The sequence below is a fragment of the Ruditapes philippinarum genome, unplaced genomic scaffold (genome assembly GCF_026571515.1).
Source record: "Ruditapes philippinarum isolate M1 unplaced genomic scaffold, ASM2657151v2 ctg1169_1_1_1_1, whole genome shotgun sequence".
Classification (NCBI taxonomy): domain Eukaryota; kingdom Metazoa; phylum Mollusca; class Bivalvia; order Venerida; family Veneridae; genus Ruditapes; species Ruditapes philippinarum.
The window spans coordinates 137,226-148,406 of NW_026859164.1; the positions used below are offsets into that span (position 1 = coordinate 137,226).

General features: G+C 35.7%; 1 protein-coding gene across 1 annotated transcript; it reads right to left on the minus strand.

The window, feature by feature from the left end:
- Positions 1 to 579: 579 nt before the first annotated feature.
- On the minus strand, positions 580 to 10,853 carry LOC132755509 (CUB and sushi domain-containing protein 1-like). Its single transcript, XM_060746387.1, has 7 exons — positions 10,325 to 10,853; positions 5,618 to 5,718; positions 5,007 to 5,219; positions 3,474 to 4,094; positions 2,752 to 2,872; positions 1,171 to 1,283; positions 580 to 847 (listed from the first exon to the last, which is right to left on the minus strand). Exons 2-7 carry the CDS (start codon positions 5,703 to 5,705, stop codon positions 825 to 827), a joined length of 1,179 nt encoding a protein of 392 aa, XP_060602370.1. The 5' UTR covers positions 5,706 to 5,718; positions 10,325 to 10,853; the 3' UTR covers positions 580 to 824.
- Positions 10,854 to 11,181: the final 328 nt, after the last annotated feature.

Here is an 11,181-nt window from a genome sequence, read left to right on the forward strand (position 1 = left end):
AAGGATATTTTTGCATATTTTGGTATCTTTTTCTTGGTAATTTAGGTGAATTGTAAGTGCCGTTTGCAATGTGAACATTAATTTCTTTATTACTTTACAATATTTGTGAACATTAATTTCTTTGTTCACTTAACAATCTTTTACTTTCAAATACATTTTTCATGTTTGAGCATGAATCTTGAGGCTTGTTGCTTTATGAAAGCATAATCCTGGTAGAACCTTTAATACTTTTTTCTGATTTGTGAAGGTGTACCATGATAATTTAACGACTTTGAACGACACCTCGACTTGATATACTTGTGAAGTATGCGGCAAAGAAAATGTACGTGTCTTCCGCATTCTTAGGTATCCAAAGTAGTAGATAGTTGATTTTACATGGTGAAAATTAAAGCCTCTAAACAAAAAGTCTTGATTTTATTTGGGTTTATCCTTAAGAAATTCATGGCATTTCCTTTCTATTTTAAGATACTGGGTTTTATCAGTGGGATAAATCCCAATCTACATCACCGCCTGCGTTTATGAATCACTCACGCTGTACATAAATAGTGTATTTTTCTGACCTTTTCGTTAGGTTGCGCATCAATTCTTAAGAATGCGTAACTTTTCATAAAAAACTGCATCTCATTATTTATGGCATATTTCTCGATTCAAAAGTCATTATTTCATAGCAATAACATGAAATAAAAAGTTCTAAAGTGTTGTTCACATATACTTTCCTGTAATAACGATGTTACGTATAGGGAGCAAACTATATGCGTATCAATCGTGTTAAAGTTTTATAAATAATTACTTGTTGTTGGAAAATGTTGTCAACAGGACACTCTTCATGCTAACACATATACAGCACCTGTAAATACATAGTATCAATTACTTAAGATCATTATCTACAAAACAATAATTGTTTTGTCCAGTTAAAACTTGAAAAACCAATATTGAATTACAACTAATTAAAGTTTCTTATTTATTAGTATAAGACAATCCAAAGTTTCATTTTGGTTCTTTCAGAATTGCCTAATTTCAGGAGACTTCGATTTTCATATTTCTTTCTGATTCTGAAATGCCTTTTCTCCACAGTATTACTCATCAATATCACACGCATGCGCACGCACACGCACACAAACACACACACGCATTCATATACAGAGAGCAAATGAGATAAGTAACACACACCAGTTTCTGGAATCACTGTTTGTAATTCTTCATAGTGATCATCGGCAGTTCCTTGGACATCTGTAAGGCTATCATAGTTTGACTTTTGTTTGTCCTTCTCTCTAGCAGCCAGTCTAGGTAATGAAATGAGCTGCGTCACGACAAAACCAACATCCGCGCGTTTATAAGCGAACAGCATGGATCCTGATCAGACTGCGCGGATGCGCAGGCTGGTCTGGATCCATGCTGGTCGCAAACCCATTATGTTGTTTTTTCGTGACGCGGCTCATATATTAGATGTGTGATAATTATTGGTAGGTAAAAGCAACACTAGAGTCAGTTATTTAACATAATATTTTGGTACTTAAATATATTTCTCGCTGGTAATATAATTTACATCACCACAGCTGTTGTTGCCTCAACGCTAGCGGTACTGCATTGTTAGATAAGGATTTATAATACGACAAAATAGTATCGTATCACTAATATAATTATTGCCTACATGTTTTGCACATAGATAGATTTATCATTCCCAGGATGTAAATAGAGGATATTGAATGAGTGTAGTTTCATACTAAATTTATTGAACGAGTTGAATAAAATCATATTATGCGAGCCTCTGGCGAGCATAATATTATTTTATTCAACGAGGTCAATAAATTTAGTATTGAATCTACACGAATATAATATTCTATTTATCACATATATAATATAAGAACAGTAAACTGTTAAAATGGGTATTTTTTAATGACGCGCCTATAGTGTAACGCCAACATTAGCGCGCTTTAACGCTATGTTTCTATATAGCCCAAATGACGTCACGTCAAAGTGTTATTACACTAGTGTAATATCGTTTTTATTTAATGGCTTTATTACACTCCTGCGCCGCGGTTTATGTGATAAATCAAGTTATTTTATCTGGTAAAAGGTTTTCATGCAGTCACATAGCTCCCCTTTATGGAAATTTGAGTGGCCATGTAGTCTAGAAAAAGGTTTTTGTAATCGTAATGTACCTCGTTTTAAATCATCAGTATTTTTATATTAATTGAACTTGTGCAGTTTTAGTAAGAAACGCTTGAATCTGTTTTGCATAGCTCTGGACCTTACCTCTTAAAGGAATTTAACATAAGCCTTCCGATGCAAACAGTTAACATGTCGATGGATAATTTTCCTTTATCAGTCGTAATCATAAAGGGTGGCAATAACAACAAAATTGAAAATATTGCAGACTCGGTTTGATTGAGTCTGTACGTGTTCATGGATGGAAAAGGTTACGCACCATAAATGGCATAAGATTTAGCCGAGTTCAATACTGACATTGGTTTTTTGGGAGAAGTCGACCAGATGTTATATTGCTGCATATCAAAGACAACCTTCGAAATACAAATTTAAATAGCAGCTAGAGTGCTGATACAGCATTTCAGAACTTAAGGTAGAACCATACCACGATAACCGCTCAGGCTTCGATTTATACAGAGAGTGTTAAAGAAAATACTTGACTGTTTAACGTAGAATTCAGAATTTAGCCAAATATATTGATATATTTTGCTAAGAACATAATAACAATGTGAAATTAAAGTAAACCAACATCTTCTTTCATACCTTCTCTTGAAAATGACAAATACCGTTATACCAGTCCCCAAGACGATACTGATAAATCCAGAAACCGCGCCAATTATTGCAGTTTTCACTTTTTGGTCATTTCGTTTCTTTTGTCCGTGATCTGAAATATTAGGTATGTATCCAAAAACAAAATTACAGGCATTATGCTCATAATTTCATAGTCAAGTTGAGCTAAGTTGACTTTTTATTTCAAAAGATTGACTTTAAAAATGGTGTTTGACCAACATCTTATTTTGGGAAATGTTTTGGATAAAATTTAAAATCTGCCTGAAATATAAAAAGACTGCCTCACTCTTTTATAAACTAAACGTTTTAGGTAAGTTCTAATTGATATTTATAGAAATTCCGTTTTCATCCGGGAGTATTTATTGTTTATATGAAGTAAATTATTAAATTAAAAGGAATTATGGCTATATAAAAACTTATTTTGACTTTCACCTGTTCACTCACTGTATACCCTTGAATGAGCATAATGTCACGGAAATTTATCTTTGCAATAGATAACCTTTTTTTCCAATTATGATCCACTGACATTAGAAGAGTTTATCATTAATCCTATATCAACCTGTTTCTGTTGTATTCTAAGTTCAAACTATACTGTACAACATTTGGTCTCAAGCACATATTGTGATCAGCGCTTTAAAAAGTACGTATTAAATCAATATAAAGAGACAAATTTCTTGGTAAAAACATAAAATTACCATTTTCAATTTTCACTTGATTTGTAGAATTTACAATTCGACAGCCGTGACCAGTACCATAAGAGAACTTTCCCCCTTTTTGACATACTGCATAATCATTTTCCATTGACGAAAATCCCTGTTCGCACGTTAGAATAAGCTTATCTCCAATTTGAATGATTCTTGATGTCACATTTGCACCATCAGGGAAGGTATACGTGCCATTTGATGTAAAGTTTTCAGGAGGTTTGCATGATGCACCAACACAAGCTTGACCACCATTACTCCAACCACCGTCCTTTAGACAAGTTCTACTACGGCGACCGCCTTGCAATGTAAAGTTTCTATTGCAATGTATTGTAATTATTTCATTAACAGCTTTAACACCCTCAACGTAAGTAACGCCTATACTATTTATATAATAACCATTACCGAGATGTCCTGGATGAGGACATCCACTACATCTTGGTATTCTCTTTTCACTCCAAGTGTCATTTGTTTTACAGTATATGCTTGTAGGACCTTCCAGCAAAAATCCTGGCTCACAGCTAAAATGTAGAACACGCCCCGTTAGAAAAGTTGACTGATTTGGGCTCAGAATTAGATGACGAACAAATTTAAAGTTGTTAGTATTGCATCTAGCTGGAAAAAATGTGTGGAAAAAGATTAGAATGAATGAATAACGTAAAAAAGCTTGACTGAGGTCAAAAAGCATTGAAACATTTATTTTGAAATCCTAACAATTATCACTTTGGCACATAAAACGATATGCAAAATGATAAAACATAAATTCGGAATTATAGCATATATTGGTGTTGTTTTTTTTTGCAATTGTTAGCTCGATTTGAGTTAAAAGCTTTTCATTTTATGCCCATTTTGCACAATAAAATGAATATTCTGGAAAATTATCTGAAATACTGCACAGAAGTTATTAGTCAAATGGTTACTTTGAATGATGCAGAAACCTCGAAAAGACCTCAATGGAGTCCCTTTAAAATGCAATATCTTGTTCAAGAATGTAAATTTAAATGAGCATAAATCCTTTTAAAGCAAACATATTTAAGAGAAAAGCTATTAACAAATGCACATTGGGCTTAACTTACTAAGAATTTAAATAAAGTTAACATTTAAATGAACAAACTCAGTCAAACCGAATCTGTAACATCATACATTTTGCCTTTATAGGCGTTCTATTGAGATTCTTTTTTATAAACATGTGTTTGTTGTCATGACAATTTATCATCACCTGGATAACGTTTTTGCATCATTCTGATAGTTGTAATCGTTGAATGGCTAAACTACTAACATCCTTTTGCTTTGAGAGCGCCAGCTTGAGGAAGCAAGCACGTTTTATGGCGTCATCGATGACGTCATAACGCCAACGTTTTTGCCCGTACTTTTGTTTCAAATAAAACTGTATTATATATTCTTTCATATGATACAACATTCGTAAGTGTCTTATTATGGAACAACATTCTATTTATTTTAACATTTGAAACTGTATCAGATATTTTGAAACACCCTGTATATAAAAATCATTATAACGTTTCTTACTTAGATAGTCTTCAGAAAGGCAGAACGTTGTTGCATTGTAATGACCATCTTCCTGACACCGAATGTATCTGTAAACACCGAATGTTCCAAAAAGCCATGTTCTTATTATACTCCCACACGCCATAAAATCACCTAATTTACTTGCAGATCCGTTCACAAATGTTGCTCTACAACCATGGGTTATATTTAATGATGGACATCCAATCGCATTGCCTGAAAATTGTTTTGAAAATATAAATACATGTATAATATTTTGTATAAATATCATATAGATAAGGATAATACAGAAATTTATTATATACTTATGAAAGATATATTGATAAAACGAATTGCAATGAAACTTTTTCCATATTTTTACTAATGTCTTGTTGGACTACTTCCTTCTAAATTCAGCCAAATTATATTGAATTGCTTGTCTATTAGTTTTTGTGGCTGTTATACTAATTGGAAAAACAGGAGACTTCTGTTGTTTTTTTTTTAATTTACCATTAATCATTGATTTAAAGTGAATTTGCAATCAACATAAAAAAGTAAGATTAAAAATCCAACGTACTTGTCTTTATCAAACTTGCATGTATCATTAATAACATCTCCAAATTTATTTAAGTTACCTTCTATTTGCTTATAGTCTTCCGAGTAAACGTTTGTCAGAAGAACATGTGACACAATAGTTAGTTGTGTTAAATACAAGGTAACCATGTCCCTCTTTTATCTGAAAATAAAATTGAATTCTTGCTAAAATATATCAGTTTATCCATAATAATATTTGATAACTTCGCAAAATAATTTCTAACTGATTCAAAACATGCTAAATTCTGGGATAAAATAGAAAATACTTAAGTTGTTCGAAAGATTGTTTGTTTTTAGGCGTTAACTGGAATAAGAGTTTAGTAATTTAAATATGCTGTGGACTCTCAAAGAATTCATTTGTGTAGTTTGCTTGAACAATAATCAGCACAATTTGAAGTGGCAATTTCACGATGTTTTTATGGTTATGAAATAGGTTTAAATGAAACATGTTATTGAATTAATATTAATGCTATATGTACTGGCATTGAAATAAAAATTATCCAATGTTTTAAGATGTACAATAAATAAAATAGTATGTGAGAAGTTAGCAGTGAACAGTGAGCTAAGCAAAAAAGGCATTTCAATTTATATAGGGAAGGTAATGATCTGCTGTAATGCTCAGCTGTTTTGGGCATCTAGCAGGGCATTCCTAAATATAGTGTAAAAATGCTCTGCTGCAATACTCAGCTGTCTTGGCAATCTAGCAGAGCATTCCTAGCTTTAGTGAAAAAATGCTCTGCTGGAACGCTCAGCTGGCTAGGCAATCTAGCAGTGCATTACTAAATATAGTGTTAAAATGCTCTGCTGGAATGCTCAGCTGGCTAGCTAAGCTGGCTAGGCAATCTAGCAGGACATTACTAAATATAGTGTACAAATGCTATTCTGGAATGCTAAGCTGGCTGGGCAATCTAGCAGGGCATTACTAAATATAGTGTAAAAATGCTCTGCTGGAATGCTAAGCTGGCTAGGCAATCTAGTAGGGCATTCCTAAATATAGTGAAAAAATGCTCTGCTGGAATGCTAAGCTGGCTAGGCAATCTAGCACAGCATTACTAAATATAGTGTAAAAATGCTCTGCTGGAATGCTAAGCTGGCTAGGCAATCTAGCAGGGCATCACTAAATATATTGAACAAATGCTTTTCTGGAATGCTAAGCTGGCTAGGCAATCTAGCTGGGCATTACTGAATAAAGTGTAAAAATGCTCTGCTTGAATGCTAAGCTGGCTAGGCAATCTAGCAGGGCATTACTAAATATAGTGTAAAAATGCTCTTCTGGAATGCTAAGTTGGCTAGGCAATCTAGCAGGGCATTCCTAAATATAGTGTAAAAATGCTCTGGTGGAATGCTAAGCTGCTAGGCAATCTGGCAGAGCATTACGAAATAAATTGTAAAAATGCTCTGCTGGAATGCTAAGCTGGCTAGGCAATCTAGCAGGGCATTACTAAATAAAGTGTTAAAATGCTCAGCAGGAATGCTCACCTGCCTAGGCACTATAGCAGAGCATTCCTTAATAAAGTGAAAAAATGCTCTGGTGGAATGCTCAGCTGGCTAGGCAATCTAGCAGGGCATTACTAAATATGGTGTAAAAATGCTCGGGTGGAATGCTTAGCTGGCTAGGCAATCTAGCAGAGCATTACCAAATATAGTGTAAAAATGCTCTGCTGGAATGCTCAGCTGGCTAGGCAATCTAGCAGGGCATTACTAAATATAGTGTAAAAATGCTCTTCTGGAATGCTAAGTTGGCTAGGCAATCTAGCAGGGCATTCCTTAATATAGTGTAAAAATGCTCTGGTGGAATGCTAAGCTGCTAGGCAATCTGGCAGAGCATTACGAAATATAGTGTAAAAATGCTCTGCTGGAATGCTAAGCTGGCTTGGCAATCTAGCAGGGCATTACTAAATAAAGTGTTAAAATGCTCAGCAGGAATGCTAACCTGCCTAGGCACTATAGCAGAGCATTCCTTAATATAGTGAAAAAATGCTCTGGTGGAATGCTCAGCTGGCTAGGCAATCTAGCAGGGCATTACTAAATATGGTGTAAAAATGCTCTGGTGGAATGCTAAGCTGGCTAGGCAATCTAGCAAGGCATTCTGAAATATAGTTAAAAAATGCTCTGGTGGAATGCTCAGTTTGCAGACTGATTCTGAGTTCCAGGATTTATTGTTGCCAAAGTTTTATTGACATTTTCGACTTCTAGGCAATTCTGAGGCACTCGCAGACTTTCAGGAATTTTCGGTGCAGATAGAAATAATGATATTTTTGACTTCTAAGGACCTTTAAGAGACTATTTCATTGTCCTGCGACTTTTTGAAGGACACTCGCAGACTTTCAGGAATGTTGGTGCCAATGCTGATATTGACAATTAAGACTTCAAGGGACCCTCAAGAGTCCATTTTGGTCGTCTGCGACTGGTTCTTGGACACTCGCAGACTTTCAGGAATGGTTGGTACCAATGGAAATATTCATATTTTTGACTTCTAGGGACCTTTAAGAGTCCATTTCATTGGCCTGCAGCGTATTGTTGGACACTCGCAGACTTTCAGGAAAGTTTGGTGCCAATAGAGATGATGGCAATTTTTACTTCTAGGGACCCGCCAGAGTCCATTTTTATGGTCTGCGACTGAATCTGGGACATTTGCAGACTTTCAGGAATCTCTGGTGCCAATGGAAGTAATGACATTTTTGACTTCTAGCGACCCCCCAGAGTTCATTTCGCTGGTCTGCGACTGATTTTTACACTTGCAGACTTTCAGGAATTTTGATGCCAATGGAGATAATGACATTTCTGACTTTTAGGGAACCGCCAGAGTACATTTCTTGGGTCTGCGACTGATATCTTGAGACTCGCAGACTTTCAGGATGTTTAGTGCCATTGCAGATCATGACTTTTTTACTTTTAAGGACCCCTTAGTCATAAGCAGAGCATTTTTACCCTAAAATGTCATTATCTGCATTAGCACCAAAAATTCCTGAAAGTCTGCAAGTGCCCTATAATCAGTCGCAGACCAACGAAAAAGACTCTGGATGGTCAAAAATGTCATAAATTGTAATTATTTCTATTGGCACCAACAATTCCTGAAAGTCTGTGACTGTCCAAGATTAAGTCGCAGACCAAAAAAATGGACCCTGGATGGTCCCTAGAAGTAAAAAATATCATTATCTGCCTTGACATCAAAAATTCCTGAAAGTCTGTAAGTGCCTCAGAATCAGTCGCAGACCAAAAAAATGGATTCAGAAAGGTCCCAATAAGTCAGAAATATCATTTTCTGCATTAACACTAAAATTCCTGAAAGTCTGCGAGTGACTCAGAATCAGTCGCAGACCAACGAAATGGACTCATGAGGGTCCTTTTGAAGTAAAAATGTCATTATCGCCATTGGCACCGAAAATTTCTGAAGGTCTGCGAGTGTTCCAGAAACATTCGCAGACCAACGAAATGGACTCTGGATGGTCCTAAAAATTCACAAATGTCATTATCTGCATTAACACCAAAAATTCCTGAAAGTCTGCGATCGTCCCAGAATCAGTCGGAGACCAAAGAAATAGACACTTGAGGGTCCCGTAGAAGTCAAAAATGTAATTATCTGCATTGGCACTAAATAGTTCAGAAAGTCTACGAGTGCCAAATAATCAGTTGCAGACCAACGAAATTTATACTTTATTTAAGAATGCCCTGCTAGTTTGCCTAGACAGCTCAGCATTCCGGCAGAACATTTTTACACTAATTTTCAGAATGCTTTGCTGGATTGCCTAGCCAGCTGAGCATTTTTCGCACTATATTTTGGAACGCTCTGCTAGATTGCTTAGCCATCTGAGCTTGCCAGCTGAGCATTTTTAACACTATATTTAGGAATGCTCTTCTAGATTGCCTAGCCAGCTGAGCATTTTTACACTATATTTTGCAAAGTCCCGCTAGATTGCCTAGCCAGCTGAGCATAACAGCTAAGCATTTTTACACTATATTTAGGAATGCCCTGCTAGATTACCTAGCCAGCTGAGCATACGAGCAGATCATGTTTACACTATATTTTGGAATGCCCCGCTAGATTGCTTACCAAGCTGAGCATAACAGCAGAGCATTTTTACACTATATTTTGAAATGTCCCGATAGATTGCTTAGCCTGCTGAGCATAACAGCAGAGCATTTTTACACTATATTTAGGAATGCCGTTCTAGATTGCTTAGCCAGCTGAGCATAACAGCAGAGAATTTTTACACTATATTTTGGAATGCCCCGCTAGATTGCTTAGCCAGCTGAGCATAACAGCAGAGCATTTTTACACTATATTTTCGAATGCCCCGCTAGATTGCTTAGCCAGCTGAGCATAACAGCAGAGCTTTTTACACTATATTTTGGAATGCCCCGCTAGATTGCTTAGCCAGCTGAGTATAACAGCAGAGTTTTTTTACACTATATTTAGGAATGCCCTGCTAGATTGCCTAGCCAGCTGACCATACCAGCAGAGCATTTTTACGCTATATTTTGGAACGCCCCGCTAGATTGCCTAGCCAGCTGAGCATACCAGCAGAGCATTTTTACACTATATTTAGTAATGGCCTGCTAGATTGCTTACCCAGCTGAGCATACCAGCAACGCATTTCTACACTTTATTTTGGAATGCTCTGCTAGACTGCTTACCCAGCTGAGCATAACAGCAGATCGTTGATTTCCCTATATAAATCGTAATGCCTTTTTGCTTAGCTCACTGTTAACTGCTAACTTCTCACATACAATAAAATATCACTTACCTTTTTTTAGTTTTGATTCACTCTCAAACTTTCAGCGACATAAAGAACTCCCTTCCGCATCAAATGTTTACACTGAATATATACTTGGTATCAACGCAATGTTAAGTTCGTAGTTTGCTTTAGATGATATAATTATCATTATTTCTCTATACTACTGAATGCACATATTGCGTCTTCATAGAACTTTTTTACCGCTCAAACTCGAAATCTTTAATCAGGTATAGACAACGCATTTGAAAGATTTAGGAAGAACGCAACTTTTGGGAAATTTTAGTATTTATTTACAGAGGCAAACAGGAAAATTTTAACTTTGCATGATCAAAGAAAATGTCTGAATACTTTCCATCAATCTTCGGATAAACAATTGTGTGAGTACACAGAACGGATATGGTAATTCGGCCTAACCTACGCAAAGAAACTAAACATGTAAAAAAATAGTAATTTAATGCTGGGATTTGTTGACAAATTTATTTCCAATATATCAAGTAAAAGTCCACCTGAAACAAGGGAATTTATAGATACAAATGAAAACAATACTTTATTTAAATAAATGTTTTATTATGGTTGTAGAAACCGGAAGTACAAAATGCCAAACTTTTGCCAAGTCGGATTTCTTTAAGGCTGCATGTCTCCAGATGAGCCAAAATATTTCAAGGAATTCAATCTTTATACAAATATATTAATATCTTATAAAAAGTAAAAGATTCAATATCTAATTAATTATTTACATGTTATGTGGGGGCGTCCGTTGCCGAGTGGTTAAGGTCGTTGACTTCAAACCACTTGCCCCTCACCGCTGTGGGTTCGAATCCCGACAGGTACTTTGGATTCTTTCATGTGAGGAAGCTATCCAGCTA

Coding starts and splice junctions, on each gene's coding strand:
- LOC132755509 (XM_060746387.1), bottom strand. CDS start 5,705: ATGGTTACCTTGTATTTAACACAACTAACTATTGTGTCACATGTTCTT. Junction 4,095..5,006: donor CCTTTCTGAAGACTATCTAA/GTAAGAAACGTT, acceptor CATTTTTTCCAG/CTAGATGCAATACTAACAAC. Junction 1,284..2,751: donor TTTGTCATTTTCAAGAGAAG/GTATGAAAGAAG, acceptor TTCATTACCTAG/ACTGGCTGCTAGAGAGAAGG.